This window comes from Podarcis erhardii, assembly GCF_964252035.2.
Source record: "Podarcis erhardii genome assembly, chromosome: 13".
Lineage (NCBI taxonomy): Eukaryota > Metazoa > Chordata > Lepidosauria > Squamata > Lacertidae > Podarcis > Podarcis erhardii.
Genome location: NC_138502.1, coordinates 45,747,644 through 45,769,811, shown reverse-complemented (window position 1 = coordinate 45,769,811; position 22,168 = coordinate 45,747,644). Strand labels below are relative to the sequence as shown.

The window sequence follows — 22,168 nt, the reverse complement described above, 5'->3', positions numbered from 1 at the left end:
ATGACACAGAGATTTCTCCAAGTAAGCTGGAACCAGTGGCGTAGCATGGGGGTGCAGGGGGTGCCGGCCGCACCGAGCGCAACATCAGGGGGGCGCGCTCGCCGCCTCCGGAGTCGCCGAAGAGCCTCGGGCGCAGGCTGTAGCAGAGCCCCATGGCAGCAGCCCAGGCAGCAGCAAGAAGAAGCTGGCAGCGGCGGCAGGTTAGGGGTTAGGGGCGCAAATTACTTGCCTTGCCCCAGGTTAGGGGGCGCAAATTACTTGCCTTGCCCCGGGTGCTGACAACCCACGCTATGCCGCTGGCTGGAACTGGACTGAACTGAACACAGCTCAGCCGGTCTGCTTTTATAGGCAGCCGGCTGTCAACATTGTAACAACAACACCCCAGGGTTTCCCGCCTAAATTAACTGATGTGGACCTGAGTGAAAACTATATACAGTGGTACCTCGGGTTAAGTACTTAATTCGTTCCGGAGGTCTGTACTTAACCTGAAACTGTTCTTAACCTGAAGCACCACTTTAGCTAATGGGGCCTCCTGCTGCTGCCACACTGCTGTTGCGCAATTTCTGTTCTCATCCTGAAGCAAAGTTCTTAACCTGAAGCACTATTTCTGGGTTAGCGGAGTCTGTAACCTGAAGCGTATGTAAGCCAAGGTACCACTGTACACAATACCCCTGGTGGCCAGGGTGAGAACTTCAATACATAACACAGAGCATCAGCACAGGCAAGGCTGTATATTTAGTTTCGCTTTAATTATTTACAATTTTATTAAGTTTCTTTTAGGTTTTACCTTACCCTTATCCCCTAGCTCAGTGGAAGAAAACAGTCAAACCTCGGTCTCTGAATGCCTCCGTTTTAGAATTTTTCGGCCAGGGGCATAGCTAGCTGCTCCAGGACCCGGAGCGGCGGGAGTGGGGTGATCCGCCTAGGGGGGCGGAGAAGCGAGCTGCCCATGGAGTCTGCCTGGCGGACACAAGCCCTACGCTGCCATTTCGGGCAGTGCGGTTCCCTGAGCTACATCACTCCCAGGAGAGACGTGTGGCTCCGGTGCACTGCAGGCCAGGCCCCGCGGTAAGTGCCGCCCCCGCGGTGTGCCATTTTGTCACCCCCTCAGGGGTAACACCCGGGGCGGACCGCACGCCACACACCCCTTCCTAAGCCCCTGTTTTTGGCTCCTGAACACAGCCAACCGGAAGCTGTGCTTCGGTTTACAGTGGTGCCTCGCAAGACGAAATTATTTTGTTCCGCGAGTTTTTTCGTCTTGCGATTTTTTCGTCTTGTGAAGCACGGACTTTGGAAAAGCTTCAAAAAGCACCAAAGTCTTCAAAAACCTCAAAAAAGGCTACCACACCGCGTGCTATGAGTTGCTCCTCGAAGTGAGTGCACGGTTTTAAGAAAAAGGAAACAAACTTGCAAGACAAAGGAAACAAACTTGCAAGACGTTTTCGTCTTGCGAAGCAAGCCCATAGGGAAATCTGTCTTGCGAAGCAACTCAAAAAACGAAAAACCCTTTCATTTTGCGAGTTTTTCATCTTACAAGGCATTCGTCTTGCGAGGTACCACTGTACGTTCGACAATCGAGGTTTGACTGTACATGCTTTTCATGCCAAAGGCCCCAGTTTCATTCCTTGGCATCTCGTGGCCAAAACTTTGTACAGGATGAAAACAGAGCAAACCATGTGGGGTCAATAATAATAATAATAACAATAATTTTTATTTATACCCCACCTCCCCAGCCAAGGCTGGGCTCAGGGCGGCTAAGAAACAATAATAAAAACAAATTGAATGAATACAATTTAAAAACAAAATTAAAATACAACATAAAAATATTGAAACATTAAAATATTAAAATGTAGCCTCATCGCAGGAGGAGAAAGGAAAAGAAAAAAGAAAGAGGGGGAGGGAATCAAATTGGCTCCAAGCCAAAGGCCAGGCGGAACAACTCTGTCTTACAGGCCCTGCGGAAAGAAATCAGATCCTGCAGGGCCCTGGTCTCATGAGGCAGAGCGTTCCAGCTACTGCGGAAATGTCCGAGTCCCAAAATCCAGTTTTAACCATTCGTATCCAGGGAGGTAAAGGTAAAAGGTAAAGGTACCCCTGCCCGTACGGGCCAGTCTTGACAGACTCTGGGGTTGTGCGCCCATCTCACTTAAGAGGCCAGGGGCCAGCGCTGTCCGGAGACACTTCCGGGTCACGTGGCCAGCGTGACATCGCTGCTCTGGCCAGAGCCAGAGCCAGAGCCAGAGCCAGAGCCAGAGCCAGAGCCAGAGCCAGAGCCGCACACGGAAACGCCGTTTACCTTCCCGCTAGAAAGCGGTCCCTATTTATCTACTTGCACCCGGGGGTGCTTTCGAACTGCTAGGTTGGCAGGCGCTGGGACCGAACGACGGGAGCACACCCCGCCACAGGGATTCGAACCGCCGACCTTTCGATCGGCAAGCCCTAGGCGCTGAGGCTTTTACCCACAGCGCCACCTGCATCACATCCAGGGAGGTGCATGCACATAAATGCACACAGAGCGTCCCTGCCCTTCCATCCCCCCCATCATATAACACATGATATAACATACTCAAGTTGAAACTATGAAAACCACACAAGTTACAGGGAACCAGGTAGAGGGCCTTCTCGGTAGTGGCACTCGCCCTGTGGAACACCCTCCCCCCAGATGTCAAAGAGAATAACAACTACCAGACTTTTAGAATACATCTGAAGGCAGCCCTGTTTAGGGAAGCTTTTAATGTCTGATATATTACGGTATTTTAATACAGTGGTACCTCAGGTTAAGTGCTTAATTCATTCCGGAGGTCTGTACTTAATCTGAAACTGTTCTTAACCTGAAGCACCACTTTAGTTAATGGGGCCTGCTGCTGCTGCCGCGCTGCCTGAGCCCAATTTCTGTTCTCATCCTGAAGCAAAGTTCTTAACCTGAAGCACTATTTCTGGGTCAGCGGAAGCGTATGTAACCTGAAGCGTATGTAACCTGAGGTACCACTGTATTTTGTTGGATGCCGCCCAGAGTGGCTGGGGAAGCCCAGCCAGATGGGCGGGGTATAAATAATAAATTATTATTATTGTTATTATAAAACCAGTAGCAGAACTAAGGTGTGTGTCAATGTGGCCAGGACATGCATAATGGAAGGAAGCTTACGCATTTACTTCTCTTCCAGGGAAATGGGTATACAGCAGGACAGGAGAATTCACCTCACTATTGTTTACTTTGGGAAAGAACAAATGAGCGAGGTCAAAGGAATCCTTGAAAACACATCCAGGTGAGTACAACCACAGATGCGGTTCTTTCGTCAGAAATCAAAGGGCAAACGCTTGTTGGGCTCCCCTTCCTGTTAAGTTGTAGGTGAACATATCAGACGACACAGCGATTCTTCAAACAGCTCTTGTTTATTCACAGGCCAGAACAGAACTGACTGAAGGGTTCAGTCAGCCTGCTTATATAGAGCTCCAGTACAACGTAACTGTAACAATTTTCTAAAACTATCCAATCACTGAACGTCACTTTCGATCCCTTATTTGCATAACTATCTACAGTATCCCCCTGCTGGCCCAGGGTGAGAACTTCAGTACATAACACTTCCCATCTCATCTCATTAGTGGTAAAGCCATGTTTTCATTTGGGTTGAAAGGCCTGTTTTGTACCAGCAATGTTGTATGACTGTGGTTTTTCAGTGGAAAGAGGAAACCCACTTCGTTGTGTCTACATGCTCAGAGGAGCATCTTATCACATGTTACCCTAACAATAGTTTCTGAAACTGGGTACCTGGGCCAGACAGAGGGGGAGGGAGCAGGAGAGCTTAATGGCCTTGGCTCTAAGCTCAAATGGGGCATCAGATTTAGACACTTTTAATGCTTCCCGGACTAAAATGTGACACACACTGTCATCTTAGAGCTGCCACTTTAAGCAACTAAGAGATGCGATTTGGCAAAAGACTTTTTTTAAAGGTTTTGTTTTGTTAACCACTTTAGTTTCTGTCATATGAAGGAGTTAGAAATGCTCATAAATATCAGTAAAGAGAGCCAGTGTGGTGTAGTGGTTAAGAGTGGTAGTCTCGTAATCTGGTGAACTGGGTTCGATTCCCCACTCCTCCACATGCAGCTGCTGGGTGACCTTGGGCCAGTCACACTTCTCTGAAGTCTCTCAGCCCCCTCACCTCACAGAGTGTTTGTTGTGGGGGAGGAAGGGAAAGGAGAATGTTAGCCGCTTGAGACTCCTTTGGGTAGTGATAAAGCAGGATATCAAATCCAAACTCTATATATATCTGCTCTAATGGCAGTAGCTCAGGAGCATCAAAAGCTGGAAGTTTCAAAAGCCTTTCTAGACCTGAAAGATGGTCAGCTGCATACTTGGGATCAAACTCAGCTCCCTGTTAAGAAGAGAAATTCCAGTTAATATTATTATTACTATCCACAGGGGTAGCCAACTCTCAAGAGACTGCAATCTACTTTCAGAATTAAAAACTGGCAGTGATCTACCCCTGTTTTTTAGGGGTTCAGCTCAAAGTTGTTGAGCTTTTTGGGGGAGGAAGAAAGCCCCATTTCTGTTTTTTTGGGTGGGGTTAAAGGCAAGGGGGGGATGTGGGTGGCGCTGTGGGTTAGACCACAGACCATCGGAATTGCCAATCAGAAGGTCGGCGGTTCGAATCCCCGTGATGGGGTGAGCTCCCGTTGCTTGGTCCCAGCTCCTGCCGACCTAGCAGTTTGAAAGCACATCAAAGTGCAAGTAGATAAATAGGTACCACTCTGGCGGGAAGGTAAACAGTGTTTCCGTGCGCTGCTCTGGCTCGCCAGAAGTGGCTTAGTCATGCTGGCCACTTGACTCAGAAGCTGTCTGCGGACAAATGCCGGTTCCCTCGGCCAATAAAACGAGATGAGTGCCGCAACCCCAGAGTCATCTGCGACTGGACCTAATGGTCAGGGGTCCCTTTACCTTTACCTTTTAAAGGGTAAAATCACTCACAAAAAGATCACTATGGATGAAAACATCAGCACAGAGAAAGCTCTGTCTTCTCTTCCAGAGATCAAACAACAATGGAGGGCAGGGCGAGGCAGCGTGGCAGGAGTCAGTTTTAGTGACGCTAAGGAAAGGGAGCCAGAGATCGACCACGATCTACGAAAACCTCACGGGGATCTACCAGTAGATCGCAATCAACCTGTTGGAAATTCCTGCACTAGATAAACTCATTTCAGAATTTGTCAGGAACCACCCCCCATCCTGCAAGATCTGTCAAATGTAGCTGACCCTTCTAGCATGTGGAATTGTGAATAGTGGGAGTGGAACCATTTCCCTCTGAGCTTGAGCAAGTGCCAACATTTATGACACTTCGGTGTCTATTAAAAACACATTTGTGCTCTCAAGCCTTGGCTGGTGCTTGACTCTGGCAAGATAAAGGTAAAGATAAAGGGACCCCTGACCATTAGGTCCAGTTGTGGCCGACTCTGGGGTTGCGGCGCTCATCTCGCTTTATTGGCCGAGGGAGCCGGCGTACAGCTTCCGGGTCCTGTGGCCACCATGACTAAGCCACTTCTGGCCAACCAGAGCAGCGCACGGAAATGCTGTTTACCTTCCCGCCGGAGCGGTACCTATTTATCTACTCGTACTTTGAGGTGCTTTCGAACTGCTAGGTTGGCAGGAGCAGGGACTGAACAACCGGAGCTCACCCCATCGCAGGGATTCAAACCGCCAACTTTCTGATCGGCAAGTCCTAGGCTCTGTTGTTTAACCCACAGCGCCACCCACATCCCTCTCTGGCAAGATACTATACTCTTTAAAGCTGCCCTGATTTACCAGCTGCTTTCAGTCTTTTGTGATGCTGGTGTGTATTTTAAGATTGTCATTCACCAGCTCGAGACTGATGTGAAGGGCAGTCAAAAAAAGTTTTAATTTAAATAAAGAAATACTCTACTATATTTCCCAAAGCACATTTTGTGATGTGGTCTCTTATCAAGGCCAGAAACCGGCAAAATCCAGATCAGCCAACTTAGCATTCAGGACTCCAGGCCATTCTAGCAGCCGCCACAACAAATCTGTTTGTCATTAAGGTGCCACAAGACTCTCTTCACTTGTGACAAATGCTCCTGTTCGGTGCACAATTCATACCTCTTCTTTGCTTTTTGGTTCCTTTTATTTTCCCAATGTATTATTTAGTAATTCAAAAAAGACATTATATTGTCTTATCAGCAGAAGGTACTGTTACATTAAACTTAACAAAAAATAAGGAGTAAGGTCAAATGCCTTCCCCAAATCTTTGATTCCAAAAGGCAATAAAAACCACCCATATTTCAGTAACTCTATTTAAATATATTGTTACGTTTTCTCTTGCATGATTATAGTTGTAGGATATGTTTATGTAGCAATGATTATTGGATTTTACAGCAATATCCCACAACTTCCTGAATATTGCCCAGAATTATGCACCATTTTAAAAACATGGTGACATTACCAAAAGCTCTGCACTTAATTGCCCCATATTCTCCAGCATTAATCATAGGGCATCCTTTACAAGTGCTTCAATTTGTGGGTGATTAAATACAATAAATACCCCGTCTTAAAGAATCAAATTTACTGATATCAGAGTTTTATTTATTTTTTATTTCCTTTTCAGTTCTCGGTATTCTCCTGTATATTAACTTCTAGATCTTTCCCCTATTTCGGGGGGATTTTGTTGTTGTTGTTGTTGCTGCTGCTTCTGCTTATTTTAACTCTTTATTTGTCTTCCTAAAGACAAAAGAGGCCAAATAATGCTTATGTTGCCATTCCTCCTTATACAGATCAGCCAACTTCAAGAATTATACCTTCATCCAGCTGAACGAAGAGTTCTCAAGAGGGAAAGGCCTGGACGTGGGTGCACGGTTTTGGAAAGGAAGCAATGTTGTCCTCTTCTTCTGTGACGTAGATATATACTTCACGGCAGAATTCCTCAACACATGTAGACTGAACACACAACCAGGTATAGCTATCTTTAGATTTAGACCTTGGTCTGTTTCGCCAGCATAGAGCACTCATCCATGCTTGTCCCGTGCCGAGAAAGCATGGGTTGAAGTGCTTTACCTTTGCCCATAGCTGTCAACTTACAGATTTGAAAATAAGGGACCAGCAGCCTTGAAAATAAGGGATCAGCAGCCAAAATAAGGGATTTTCCAGAAACAGGTATGTTCAACATCTGAGTCCCTCCAAGCCAAAGGCAGAAAGCCCAGCCAGCAGCCAAACGAAGCCTCAAGTGGTGGTTCCCACAGCGCAGCAACCCGGCAAAGGGGATGCAGCAAGGAAAACCACCATCACCTCTCTGCTGGGAAGCGCTGAACAAAGGCGAGTTCCCAGGCAAGGCGGCCGATTTGATCGGCACAAGGCAGGCAAGCTCCACCCCCCAGTTGTTCTTAGACTCCTTATTGGGTGAGCAACGCAGCCAAGCAACACAGTTGGAGCCTTCCTCCTCCCTGGCCGGCAGGGAGGGAGGGAGGGAGAGGAGCTGCTTCCTTTGAAACCTGGGAAATTTAAGGGACATCATCAATAAGGGACAGCAGCGGGACACAGCGCTGGGATAAGGGGCTTTCCCGCCAAATAAGGGACGGTTGACAGCTATGCCTTTGCCCTGCTGCTTTCCCCTGGAAAACCTACTCTTTAGTGCTAAATTGGAACAAACGGCAATCAGCAGGAAACTCGACTGCCCCCCCCGCCAATTCAGCGCTAAAATATGGGCTTCCCCAGGGGAAAGTGGTGGGGCAAATGGAAGTTTGGATGAGCCTTAGGTTAGAGCCTCTGTGACACAAGTGCAAGATAGCTAGGATCCCATGAACTCGACAGCAAAGTTGCTATCAAAATGATACCACTTTAATCAACAGAACAAAGCAACTCCAAAAAGTTGGATTCTTTTTCTACAAAAGGATACAAACCCCCGCCCCCCAAGGGCACTTAAATCTAAGGCTATGAACATAAAAGTCAACACATTCCAGGATAAAAAAACATAGATGCAAACTTAGCACAAATAACCCAGTTTTTTCAACACACTCTCATTTTTAGGGAAGAAGGTGTTTTACCCAGTTCTTTTCAGCCAGTATAACCCAGGCCTAATTTATGGACACCACGATTCCATTCCACCTGTAGAACAGCAGTTGGTAAGTAAATGGGTTAAATGGCTTTAAATGTTGTTCTAAATCCATATATACTAAAAAAAAAAAAAAAGGCACACTTAAACGTTATCCTGCCTAAAATATGGAACCGTTTCGGCTCAAAATCTTTTTTTAATTGTGATGCACCAATTAGAAGGCAAAGGAGCTTAGGACTGTGGTTTATGAATATGCTGAGAAAGGGCAGCAAGGGAACTTTTGGATTGGTCTCTATTTTCAGGTGAGATTCGATCACCAGCAAATTCATGTTGTGCAATTATAGTTCATTGGGAGCTCTTGTGCAACAAACCTGCTTCCCCCCCCAAAAACTGGACTTTTTGCAACAAGGGGGCATGATGCGGAAATGCATTGGGAAGTTTGGGATAAGGCTCGCTTCAATGCAGCATCAGCTAACACCCCCAGATAAATCAGAATAAATGCTCATTAAAGAGGCAACATCATCTAATCTCCCTGCAAACAAATCAGGATGAACACGCAGTAATGGTATCATCTGAAAGCGGCTTTAGTATTCAAATCCCAAACCTCAGCTGAAATCAGCAAAAATATGAATTGCGTGTTCAGACCCAGAAACCTCCCCTCTAAATAAATTCACACATGGCTCAAATTTTGGTTTTCGTTTTTGGCAGAATTTAGGTCACAACTTTATTGATTACAGAAAGTGACTGGTTGCATAGGCTCTTGTTTGACTAGCTCCCTGCCATGCAGGGAGCGCTGACCCAGGGTTCCAGCATAGGTCAGCCAAGGGTGAACACCTGGATAAGCGGAAAGGCGGGAATGGGCTAACTCTGCCACGCAAATGTCCCCCCTGGACTCAGGCATGGGCACAACTCCCTCTCAGGGGTTGACCAAACCATCGAGTCCCTGGATTCCTTTAACGGAATACCCTTCACATAGGGATGGCAAGAGTGTTCTCCCATCCCTATCACCTGCACCAGAGCCTATCCGCAACTTTACAAGTTGTGATGATTTGCTACGCGGCAGGTGAAACCCAAATGGCAACAGCCAATTGGTCAAGTGGGGGAAATTCCTGCCGGGCCCCTGTCTCAATGACAGACGACACACAACGGCATAGCAAGGTCAAGCGCAAAGCCCTAAAAGTAGGGAGAGGTGGGCGGGTGTTCCGAATGCACATGCCAAAAGAGGAAGCTCTGGGTCATGTGCATGGGCATAAATAGGTCCCTTGATCCATTTAGACTGCGTCCCATTGGCCAGATTGCACCCAGCTTCGAGGAACCTACCAATCGGGTATTGTGGTTGACTGATAGTACCCACCCACAACACAGGGGGATTCAAACCGCCAACCTTCTGATCGGCAAGTCCTAGGCTCTGGGGTTTAACCCACAGTGCCACCCTTGTCCTCTTTAAGGGAGGACCCAATTAATGGACTATTACATTCCAGAGCTATCATGAGACATTCTTTCTCTGTAGCCTCCCCAGGCTGCAGGGTGGGGATAATAGCAATGGGCTGCATTTGTATTAGTGGGGAAAACTAAAAAATGTTTTAAAACTCCACAAGGCCACATTTTTTCATACAAAATAAAAGTCAAGAGTCCAGGAGTCTTTGCTTCTACTTTGTTTGGTGGTGCTGGTGAATGCTGACCAATCCTGGATATCTCCATGATTTCAAGCATCACTAAGAAGCCTTGTCTCCAGATGATGGAAGTGTCAGTCTACTTTTTTTTAATATGTCTATAGCAGCATGACAGTTTCAAGGAGAGATCCGGTGGCAGATTTATTTGGTATGGATATAGCTAAAAACAAGGACTGTGGACCACCTGAAGACATGCTAAATCCTTATTGTGTACAGTGGTGCCCCGCAAGACGAATGCCTCGCAAGACGGAAAACTCGCTAGACGAAAGAGTTTTCCGTTTTGGAGGTGCTTCGCAAAACGAATTTCCTATGGGCTTGCTTCGCAAGACGAAATGTCTTGCAAGTTCCTGCGGGGTTTTTTTTCCTCCCCCCCCCCTTTTTCTAAGCCGCTAAGCCGCTTATCCGCTTATCCGATAAGCTGCTAAAAGCCGCTAAGCCGCTAATAGCGCTAATCCGCTAAGCTGTCAATGGGCTTGCTTCGCAAGACGGAAAAACCGCTAGACGAAGAGACTCGCGGAATGGATTAATTTCGTCTTGCGAGGCACCACTGTATCTGATTCTAACATGTGCAATGCAGCTCTTAGAATATGAAAGAACGGCAAAGGTGAGAGATAAGGGAGTGTTAACTGACTGCAGCTGGAAGCAGCCACCGCACAGGGATAAATGATCTTTATGTGAAATAATATGCACGCACACATACACAGATAAATGGACCTTTCTTTCTTCCAGGTTATAAAAAAGGAGACAGGGTTTTGGAGAGACTTTGGTTTCGGAATGACTTGCCAATACCGCTCTGATTATATCAACATTGGTAAGAAATGAAATCAAATGAATATTAATTTAGATATTAAATCCAATCAAGGCTGGCTCCCACCATGCCAAATTAGTGTTACATTTATGTGGGGCACAAGCAAGCCTCTTCTCTGGACCCTTAAGGCTCCCAAGCCATTTTGGGAATACAGTGGTACCTCTGGTTGTGGACAGGATCCGTTCTGGAGCTCCGGTCAGATCCCGAGGTTTCCGCAACTGGAGGTGCTGCTTTTGCACATGTGCACTGCGCGGTTTAGCACTTCTGCGCACGGCGAAACCTGGAAAAATATTTCCGGGTTTGCCGTGTACTTATCCTGAAGGATACGTAACTGGAGGGGAACGCAAGTAGAGGTACCACTGTATATTTTAAAATATTGAGTCATATCCTGATCTGATCCAAAAGACTCTGCAAGTAAAGAAACGCATTGACTGTCAGCGCAGTTGATTTCTCTTGAAAGGCTTTCCCCTCAGTTCCTGGGCCCACAGGTCTCTCTCTCTCTGTGCCACAATCGCATGAAACCTGTCTTTTTTTTCCCCCTTAGGAGGATTTGATCTCGACATAAAAGGGTGGGGAGGAGAAGATGTGCATCTGTACCGCAAATACCTTCACAGCAACCTCATTGTGGTCAGGACCCCTGTCCGGGGCCTCTTCCACCTCTGGCATGAAAAGCACTGCTTGGATGAGCTGACCCCAGAGCAGTACAAAATGTGCATTCAGTCCAAGGCCATGAATGAAGCCTCTCACGGCCAGCTGGGGATGCTGTTCTTCAGGAGGGAGATCGAGGCTCATCGGCGCAAGCAGAAAGCAAGCAATAAGAAGTCTTGAAGCCAAAGGAGATAAAAACCAAGAACCTCAAAATTTGACTCAGAAGGGTGTTCCCAAAACCACACTCGCAGGGGAGGAAATGCGTCTCTTGGTTATTTGCTTGCAGGGCTTTTGATACCACCGTAGTCTTTTCTCTGTGGCCACACTGCAGCACGGGGTGATGTCATTGTGGCATGGAGAATAGCTTCCCCTCCAACCCCTCAACAGTTTGATATTTGAAGGACAAACTAGGTGGTTTTCCAACTTTGACTGACGCTACAATAGGATTACACAAAGCTTTACATTTTATCAAATGGGTAGCAAGGTGCTCATAAGCTTGAACTGGATGAAATCCCAGGGAGATCTTTACAGAGTGGAGCCTGCAATGTTGAAATGAGGTTACTGATGATAGCCCCGATCCAGTTTTTTCTAGACTCTGTTGTTGTGAGTAACCAGTGGCCCTAGATAGGGAATGCACACACATATCTGGGCCATGTGCGCCGCCAATCCAATTCAATGGGGGTTATCAGATAAGCACCATAACAGAAGGACTGGGATCCAGATCAATTGCGTGGGTCAGGGCTCTCTTGCCAGATGAGCATTTAGATGTTTATCTAATGACTCCTAGCAGCTAGAAAGCGAACAATGAAAGTTGAATGTATTAGCTCTATATGGAAGCCAACACCATTATCACAATTCATTCCCCCCCTCTCTCTGTCTCTCTCATATACACCCACCCACACGCCTCACAAAGCCATATCTTCTGAACTTCTGTGGAGTCGGTAAAGATAATATGGTCACTTGTCCTTGAGTGCTATCAATTATCATTCTTTGCTTGTCCTCAACAGCGCACTTTGGGTTTTGTGTCCCGTTGCGCACACTTAACATGCAAAGAGCTGCTGAGATGTAGCACAGTTTAACGGAATGGTGAAATGTTTTTGTGAATAGATCTAAGGTCGTCAGGTGGGTTGGTCAGTAAAGCCAAGAGGGGCTTTTAGCTAGAAGCACCAGTTCTGACTTGCACTGAACCTCATACAGTTTGGAGACATTAAGGACAGATGGATTTAGCAGACAATGATTTTGTCTGACTTGACATTAATATTTGCTGACTTGGATTCTCCTTTCTTCTTACCCTTACGTGTTTGAGGTCCCAGCCTTTAAAACAGAGCATCATTTAAATACAGACACAGATGAAAATATAAGGTATATATTTCCTGACATCCCTAGCTGTACAAACAATTAGATAATACTGATAACTGAAAAGCAAGGCTGTATAGTGGAGCCTTGTCCAGATTCTGCACAGAGAAGGCAAATAGTCTCTTTTAAAATTTCAGCCACTTTGCCTTTCATTTTGGCAAATCTTGATCCAGAGTTTCTCACTCCAGGCCCCTGCAGACAAGCGGTATTTTTGTTCTGCAACATGTTGTTGACTCAATAATAGTGCATTTAGTGATGGATTTATACTGGACCATGCACACATGATTCCACTTTATTATTCGTTCTGCGATGCTTCCTCAATGGTACTGCAGTGCTGCTGTCTAGAAGGGCACTCTTTGTATTATAGCTCTACCAAGGCAGGACAAAGAATAAACTGGAACATTTCTGGTACAAAAAGTGACAGGACTTCGGGAGAAAGTTACAGGACGTGCACTGATTGGAAAGGAAGCAGTGTGTTCACCCTGAAACATTTGAAGGCACAAACAGTATTGGAAGTGGAATCAAGTACAACCTCTCCAATCCCATCATGAGCACAAATCATGAAGGCACAATGGGGGCCCAACCCCCACACTTTTCCATCCCCCCCCCCCAATTCAGTGCTAAACCACGGATTTTCTGGGGGAAAGCAGTGGGGCAAATGCAAAACTACACAGACCCTGCTTTCTAGGCCCAGGGGACGCGTGAGTCTAAAAAGGGTGGCCCTCCACAGTGAACTGAAGAACACAATTAAAATGGGATCCAGGCAATGGATGAGTCCATTCCTTTACAGAGAGAGGGCTTGGTTAAAACCCCCCACAACATTTCTCCTAACATTTCCTAGCAAAAAACAGCAACACCCCTTTTTAGCAGCCCTATTTTCATATCAAGAGTCGGCATTCAAAGTCCCCATCGTTGCATCCGCAACACAAGAGCATCCATTGCGAAGGACGGTTCTTTATCTGCTGGTCATTTACTCTGCAGTGGGTGCTGAAACAGGTAGTATGTCTGTCTGGGCGGCTGTGGAGTAACGAAAGGAAAACGGTAGCAGTGTAGCGTGGGGACAAATTTTCCGTCGTGCACGCTGGAGTCACTTGGCTTCACTTAGCACCTGCCACCTGCAGAGACTGAGCTTCTAGCGAGTTCTGGAGAGGGCTAGGAGAACTATCCTGCATGGATGTGACACACTGGCAGGTTTTAAAGGCACCCCAACAACAACTCCCAAGACAAAACGGCAATAAGCCAGGGATTTCACAGGGTCTGATCGCAGGAAATGGAGGCAGTTTGAAGATACGAACAGTGGCCTTACTGCTCTTGACAACACTCACTTGCTAATGGGAGCAGAGAGGGCCCACCATTCTGAAAACAACCGTATTTCTGCATTTGTGGCTTTCGCTAATAATAATACAACCCTTTCAAGTATTTACAGGAAATGTGAATTACACTTTGGAAATGTTCTATGTCTCCTGATTGAACAGGAACACACAAGGGCAGGATTCAGCCTGAACAAAGGTGTCTATGGAAAGTTTTAATTGCTGTAATTATCTTTCAAAATAGATTTATTCTTTTGCTATTTTCTTTTATGATTCTGCTTCCTGTTCCTTTGTATCTGCTTGTCGCTTGCTGGCAGCTATCCAGATTTCACTTCTCGATTAGCCAAACGTACTCGCACCATCACTTCGCCGTTTCCGAGGGTATTGTAAAAGCTGAAGGGAGCTGGGTCAACTTCCGCCTGCTCCACATCTGTCCATTCAAGAGAAGTTCTTCACATGGTAGAGGACAGAAATGTCAGGCATCACTCGAAAAGATCAAGGTAGTCTGGCTCCTCCCCTTGCTGGCCACAGGGATAACGCAGAATCTCCTTTCCAAAAGATGTGATGGGCTCCTCCTAACAGGAAGAAAGCCAGTACAAATTTAGGTTCCAGAGGTCTAAAATCAGCCACTCATTTCCTACTAGAAACTGGTCAATCAGTTTAGAACCATAGAATTCTAGAGCTGGAAGAAGGGACCCTGAACATCATCTGGTCCAGGCATGTCCAAAGTCCGTTTCGGGGGCCTAATCTGGCCCCTGTAGCAGTTTATTTCCTGGGGCAAAATCCTAAAAAAACCTAAAAGGTCAACAACTTTGGTTGGCCCTTTGGTTGGCCCTGATGGCCCTTCACTTCATCAAATCTGGCCCTCTTTGAAACAAGTTTGGACACCACTGATCTAGTCCATGGGTAGGCAAACTAAGCCCCGGGGGCCAGATCCAGCCAAATCCCCTTCTAAATCCAGCCCACAGACAGTCCGGGAATCAGTGTGTTTTTACATGAGTAGAATGTGTCCTTTTATTTAAAATGCATCTCTGGGTTATTTGTGGGGCATAGGAGTTCCTTCATCCCCCCCCCCAAATAGTCCAGCCCCCCACAAGGTCTGAGGGACAGTGGACCTGCTAAAAAAGTTTGCTGACCCCTGATCTAGTCCAACCAATGCAGGAATATGCAGCTGCCCCTTATGGGGATCAAACCTGCAACCTCGGCATTATCAACACCATGTTCTAACCAACTGAGCTATCCAGGCTGGTTATCAAAGGAGGCAGATGAGCAGCATTTAAGGTAGCTGAGCATACCATCAGTTGATATCAGTATAGCTTGGGGTAAAGAGAAATCTGATTTCAAACAGCAATCATGGCGGGCTCTTTGCTCAGTGGATTTGAGCTCAGCTTTAAGACAACATATACACAGGACATCTACATTCCCTCAAGTGAAATCCTGGAAGAAACTAGCAGCCATGCTTTTTTGCTTTGTGTGTCTGGAGATCTACATCTCCTTTTTGTGGGGTGGGTGGGTATTGTTTTACATAAAAGTGGTGCACAGGCATTCTTCTCTTTCAGTTTTCATCATTCGCTTTGCCCCAAAGATAATAAATTCGGAAACATTTTAAAAAGCAGTTGCAGAACCGCCCTAGTGAAAGGAGGGGGGGGGGAGTAATATAATACAGTGGTGCCTCGCAAGACGAAAAGAATCCGTTCCGCGAGTCTCTTCGTCTTGCGGTTTTTTCGTCTTGCGAAGCAACCCTATTAGCGGCTTAGCGGATTAGCTATTAGCGGCTTAGCGGCTTAGCGGATCAGCTGTTAAGCGGCTTAGCGGATGAGCTGATAAGCGGCTTAGTGGCTTAGAAAAAGGGGGGGGAGGAAAAAAATCCCGCAGGAACTCGCAAGACATTTTTGTCTTGTGAAGCAAGCCTATAGGAAATTCGTTTTGCGAAGCACCTCCAAAACGGAAAACCCTTTCGTCCAGTGGGTTTTCCGTCTTGCAAGGCATTCGTCTTGCGGGCCACCACTGTATAGTATGTCCATATCATCACAAGTGCCAACCAACAGGTACTGGGGGAGCAAGCCAGCAAGCAAGGCCACCCTCCAGGGCAGGGGCACTTTGCATTTCTCATCTAGATCTGGTTCAGTAGCCTTGGAGCAGAAAAGGGCATACAGTGGTACCTCCGGTTAAGTACTTAATTCGTTCCAAAGGTCCGCTCTTAACCTGAAACTGTTCTTAACCTGAAGCTCCACTTTAGCTAATGGGGCCTCCTGCTGCCACCGCGCCACCGGAGCACAATTTCTGTTCTCATCCTGAAGCAAAGTTCTTAACCCGAGGTACTATTTCTGGGTTGGTGGAGTCTGTAACCTGAAGCGTATGTAACCCAAGGTACCACTTTATTTGTATTCACAACATTGAGGATAATCCTAGACCGGGCCCAGCTCCTTAAAATGTTGCATCGTTCTTTGTCCTTACATTCTGATAACACTTGAAAAGGTAAAGGACTCCTGACAGTTAAGTCCAGTCGCAAATGACTCTGGGATTGCGGCGCTCATCACGCTTTACTGGCCGAGGGAGCCGACATTTGTCCGCAGACAGTTTTTCTGGGTCATGTGGCCAGCATGACTAAGCCACATCTGGCAAACCAAAGCAGTGCACGGAAACGCCCATTACCTTCCTGCCAGAGCGGTCCCTATTTATCTACTTGCACTGGCGTGCTTTCGAACTGCTAGGTTGGCAGGAGCTGGGACTGAACAACGGGAGCTCTCCTCGTCGTGGGATTTGAACCGCCAACCTTCTGATCGGCAAATCCAAGACTCAGTGGTTTACACTACAGCGCCACCCACGTCCCAACCAATAACACTTACAGGGCGCCTAACATTGCATTATGTCCTGCAGGATAACATTTTCTGCACCAAGAAGCTTCAACATAGTCATAGAATGAGGTGGTGGTGGGGAAGTTGAGCATTACGAGAGGCGCACCTTGTGGTAATCAACCAGGTCAGCCAACGTTGAATGCTGCTGCTGATCCACACCCAGGAAGCTGTACGAATCGCCGGAAGCATCTATCAAGAAGTGCTTGCAGCCTTTGGCCGACAAATACGAGAGCACGTAGCCTTTGATCTTTTCACTGACCCGGATCAGAAAGCTCCCAGGTGCCAAACCGCTTAGAAGTTCTTCTGCTTTCTTGGTGGTTAAAATGCCTGTCCCAAAAATGAAAGGTGAGAGCTAAACAAGAGAAAAGTATTTGCCGGCTTGCTGCACATTGGAAAGATGCTGTCAAATCTTCTCTAATATAGTGGACCAGCTTCCAGCCTATTCAGTGACCTGGCGGGCTCAAGATGCCATTAGTCATCAGACCCCTTTTCCCAGCTTAACTCTGCACCTAGGTAAAGGGACCCCTGACCATTAGGTCCAGTTGTGACCGACTCTGGGGTTGCGGCGCTCATCTCGCTTTATTGGCCGAGGGAGCCGGCGTACAGCTTCCGGATCATGTGATTAAGCCACTTCTGGCGAACCAAAGCAGCGCATGGAAACGTCGTTTACCTTCCCGCTGGAGTGGTACCTATTTATCTACTTGCACTTTGACGTGCTTTCGAACTTCTAGGTTGGCAGGAGCAGGGACTGAGCAATGGGCGCTCACCCCGTTGCGGGGATTCGAACCGCCAACCTTCTGATCGGCAAGTCCTAGGCTCTGTGGTTTAACCCACAGCGCCACCCGCGTCCCTAACTCTGCACCTACCTACTGTTGAAAAACCTCTTTCGTGGCCTCCCTAAACACTGCTGGATTTAGTCAAAGCTATGTGTGTCAATACACCTGCTGGACAGAAAAACAAAATGGGGTGCCATAGGGTTTGCGGTTTGCTGCTTCCCTTGCTGTTTCCCAAACAAGAGAGAGAACACCTTGTTCCCACGATGATAAATCTGGAGGAACCCTTGGCTCATAATTTTGACCACTTCCAAGATCCCTGCTGAGTCTGGTTGGTCATCTCTGGAACCCAAACATGAAAGCAAGGAATACTTAATGAAATCCCACCTTTTTTTTTGTTAGTTCACCATGTGTTACACGGCTACACTGTTAATGGGATTTGTTCCCATCCCAAAATTCTTATGCAGAAAGCGAGCGCCCTAACTTCCTGATGAACCAATGAATACATGGGAATCCCACGAGAGGCAGGTCAGCTGAGAGAATAGTTCACAGAGGCTATCTGGGATCGTTCATCGATGCAGTGTCCAGGGCACTTAATTTATGGTGTAATATAAGCGAAAAAGATGTGCCTACCCCAAGGAGCTCACAGCCTACATTTGGGCCACAGGGTTAAGGAAGGCTGAGCATATGATAGTATCAAGAAACCCACAAATGCCCCATCTTGCAGTGTGTCCAGATTCCCAGCTTGATAACACAGTAAGCATAGGTAATTAAAAAGGAGGATTTATTGCAAAAACAAACAGATAGCTCCAGATGGCTCTGACAAAGCCTTTGGCATCATTACTCAAGATGACCCTTCTGAAGACTCCTTCCGGCTGTGACAGAATACATTGAACTTATGACTCTTACATCTCTTGTTTTGTTTCCAATCTAGCAGCCCTCCCATTCGCCAACTCCTCGGACTTAGGGGCTCAGCCCCATCCTCTTCTTGTTCTGAGAGGCTATCTCTGGATCTGTTCACTCCTGTTTGTGCTTCCTGTGAGCTTTGACTGTGTTCTAGCCTGCTCTCCCCTACTGTCTTATCAGTCTGCTCGTCAAGGTCAGAAAGAGCCAAAGTCTGCAGCTGTTGGCTCTCCCCTGCCTGACTAACATCTGAGCCTCTCTGTTCCTGGCTGCTTACTGCAGTTGGCTGTAAATCTTTGCTTGGAGCTGGCTCATTCCTGACACAGTGGTCCTTAGCTTGGACTCCCTTGCCCTATGAAAGGCAGGAAGACCAGGTACTCACCATGGAACCAAGGTGCTACCTGGCCCGTGGATTTCTCAAAACCGGCTCGGAGCTGCTGCTGCTCTTCCTTGAACCACCGAATGATGGCCTCCTGAGTAGAAGTGGAGACAGTCCTTTGTACTGCCTGCTTCCTGTTGTCGCAATAAGAAGAGAGAAAGAAGCAGGGAGCAGGTTACGATCTTTGCACTGGATTTAAGTTCAGTGCCATTGCAAAGATAACCTCCTTTACAATAATGCAAATCACGATTTAGAATAAACTGTGCCCGTTAAAGATGTTTCGGAGGATACTTGGGCCAGATGCCCTTCTAGGAGTCTTGTCACAAGGGCTGAACCAAACTCTCTCCTGGCTTCTCACCACCACCAATGACCCCTTGCTTCCTTTCTTTAATTTGGGACCCATCTATTTGTCCAGCCAAGCAATAAGAAGATGAGGCAAGCAAAGGGAGTTGACCCTTCTCCTTGCTCCCTTCCATAAGGCCCAGAAGGGTCAGGGCGGCATTTCCAGGGAGCTGCAGGAGTTGGCAGCAGGCATGGGGCCACCACTAGTAAGCCCAAAGATTCAAAGAGTGCTCATTCTGGCTGGGATTGACAGGAGCTATACCCTAAAACATTTGGAGGGCAGCAGGTTAGTAAAGACTGTTCAACACGTCCCCCAATTTACTTCAGCTAAGAAACATTCTCATTCCCCTTTAAGGTTTTTTATTGGCTTTGATTTTCCTTATATATATATTGGATTCAGTTAGGTCTCATAGGCATTTAATTGTGTGTCATTAACACGTAAACATTGTGTGTTTTAAACGTGCTCCAGGAAAAACCCAGCCTGCCCCCTCATCACCAGCCCTCTGCCAACATAGCTGTTTTTTCCTTCATATGGTCTACTGTGGCTTTTTGTATAACTCTAGGAAGTGTGCCAGGCCGCGTCAAAATAACTACCACTGGCCTTTTTCGCACAGGAACACTCCTGCTGGATCAGTCACCTCAGCTAGTCACCTCAGCTAGTCACATTCACCTCAGCTAGTCACCTCAGCTAGTCACATGCGAGGCATCAGTCACCTCAGCTAGTCACATTCAGGTGCGTTCAAACCTGATATAGCTGAACTATGTCCCAGGACACGGGTGGCGCTGTGGGTTAAACCACAGAGCCAAGGACTTGCCGATCAGAAGGTTGGCAGTTCGAACCCCCGCGACGGGGTGAGCTCCCGTTGCTCAGTCCCTGCTCCTGCCAACCTGGCAGTTCGAAAGCATGTCAAAGTGCAAGTAGATAAATAGGTACCACTCCGGCGGGAAGGTAAACGGCATTTCCGCGCACTGCTCTGGTTTGCCAGAAGCGGCTTAGTCATGCTGGCCACATGACCCGGATGCTGTATGCCGGCTCCCTCTGCCAATAAAGCGAAATGAACGCCGCAACCCTAGAGTCGGTAACGACTGGACCTAATGGTCAGGGGTCCCTTTACCTTTTATGTCCCAGAATTGCATTTTAAAAGACCAATTGCACAATTTCAACAGCTTCAGTATCCATATAGATATATGCAGAGTGCAATGTGGTCAGGAGGAAAGGACTCAACAGGTGGAAGAACAATTCAGGTTTCCTTTCTGAGTTCTCCCTTGGCCTTCCCCTTCTCACCTCCTCACCCTATAGTCAAAGCTTTCAGGGTTACTAACCTGTCTGGTTTGCCGTTGGTGATTCCGGCACTGAGATGCTTAGGTTTTGGTGGCAGAGGAGGAGGAGGAAGCGGCCGTTTCTGCTCCCCTGTCTTGAAAACCGTGGAAACTCCCGCCACTTTTCCTTTGCGGGTGCCTTGCAACGACAGCCTCTTGTAGTCATCCCGGGCCTGTCTGGCGAGGGAGCGCCGCCTTTCATCGGCTGCTTTTGCCCGCTCCACTGAAACAGGAAAAAGAAGGTTGTTATTTGCTCTTGAATGGAGGTCCAGACAGGGGCGGAGGAAGGTGGGTATGGACCGTCCCGGGTGTCACCACTGAGGGGAGTGACAAAATGCCGGGCGGCACTCACCACGGGGCCTGCAGCACGCCCGAGCCACGCATCTCTCCTGGGAGAGACGTGGTGGCTTGGGTACGCGCACGCTCCGCGCTGCCCAAATGGTCCGCCCGCTGCCTCCCCCCCAGCTGTAGGGCGGCTGAGTGAGAGGAGGCAGGCAGACTCCGGAGGCCCCGTGGTGCGCCCCGCCCCTATGGGCAGCTCGCCTCACCCAGGCGCCCGAGCAGCTTCTTCCGCCACTAGGTCCAGAGGCATTTCTGGTACTTATTTTTTTCTTTTTTTTAATGGGAAAAAATTGTATCTTTATTGGCCATATTAAATATATTATCTATTTGATAGGTACAATTTAGTAATACGATGCCTGGCAGGTTTAACATAAGTATGAAATACAGCAAAAAACAAAACAAAACAAGAGAAAAGGGGATCTAATACATTAATGCCCCTAGAGTACATCAGCCTGGAATGTATAGTCGTAAATATGAAATTCTACCATTATGTTCTCCAGTAAATCATCTGGACATATAAACATTTGGTGGCAAATACAAATACAAATTAAACTTTTAACTTTCCAGGAAGTCATAATTTTGGTTACTATTTATTCAAAAAAACCTACTGTAATTTAAAATATATATATATTTCTGGTACTTCTGAAATCTCAACACGCACAAAAGGGGGAAGAAAGGCAGACAGAGCAAAATAACAGTTGAAGCATGATTTGGCAACGAGAATGGGGATTCGCACTGAACCCAGCTTGGTGCTGACTGCTGTGGTTTTGTGGTAGTTCTCCAGAGGTCTTTCCCAGCTCTGCTATCTGCTATCCTTTTGGTTGGAGACATCAAGGAATGAACGAAGCCCATGGAGGCTTAGTTTAGTCAGAATCAAGTAGACACACCCCAAGTTAATGCTGAATACATTACGGTGGTACCTCGGGTTAAGTACTTAATTTGTTCCGGAGGTCCGTTCTTAACCTGAAACTGTTCTTAACCTGAAGCACCACTTTAATTAATGTGGCCTCCCACTGCTTCCGCACCTCCGGAACACGATTTCTGTTCTCATCCTGAAGCAAAGTTCTTAACCCGAGGTACTATTTCTGGGTTAGCGGAGTCTGTAACCTGAAGCGTATGTAACCCGAGGTACCACTGTACTTCTGGTAAATGAACCACCATAGAAGGCTGTTGGAAGGCTGTGAAAATTTGTGTCTGAGGTTTTCTAGACTCATCTACCCATGTACTTATCTGAAACCAATGGGGCATATTGGTTGCCAGATGTGAAATATATTCAACCAACCAACCAACCAACCAACCAACCAACCAACCAACCAATCAAATGTCTTTATTGGCATCACAGTATAAAACGTTTCAAGTAACTGGGATAATTAAAAAGACAAGGGTGAAGCTATCAAGGTCACAC

At 47.1% G+C, this 22,168-nt stretch overlaps 2 protein-coding genes across 6 annotated transcripts in view; one reads left to right on the top strand and one right to left on the bottom strand.

Annotated features, from left to right (window-relative positions):
• Positions 1-12,145, top strand: part of CSGALNACT1 (chondroitin sulfate N-acetylgalactosaminyltransferase 1) — a 35,547-nt gene extending 23,402 nt beyond the window's left edge. For all 4 annotated transcript variants that reach the window (XM_081836332.1, XM_081836330.1, XM_081836331.1 and 1 more), the window contains 5 exons: positions 3,165-3,266; positions 6,778-6,956; positions 8,027-8,121; positions 10,454-10,535; positions 11,077-12,145. In XM_081836332.1, coding sequence (XP_081692458.1) covers positions 3,165-3,266; positions 6,778-6,956; positions 8,027-8,121; positions 10,454-10,535; positions 11,077-11,360 — 742 coding nt within the window. In that variant the 3' untranslated portion in view covers positions 11,361-12,145. The remainder of the gene's footprint in view (positions 1-3,164; positions 3,267-6,777; positions 6,957-8,026; positions 8,122-10,453; positions 10,536-11,076) is intronic.
• Positions 12,146-12,530: 385 nt separating this feature from the next.
• The window catches only part of SH2D4A (SH2 domain containing 4A), a 48,195-nt gene continuing 38,557 nt past the window's right edge, over positions 12,531-22,168 (bottom strand). For both annotated transcript variants that reach the window (XM_081836340.1, XM_081836341.1), the window contains exons 7-10: positions 20,425-20,644; positions 18,763-18,893; positions 16,811-17,031; positions 12,531-14,421 (exon numbers count right to left, since the gene is read on the bottom strand). In XM_081836340.1, the coding sequence (XP_081692466.1) occupies positions 14,329-14,421; positions 16,811-17,031; positions 18,763-18,893; positions 20,425-20,644 (665 nt within the window). In that variant the 3' untranslated portion in view covers positions 12,531-14,328. The remainder of the gene's footprint in view (positions 14,422-16,810; positions 17,032-18,762; positions 18,894-20,424; positions 20,645-22,168) is intronic.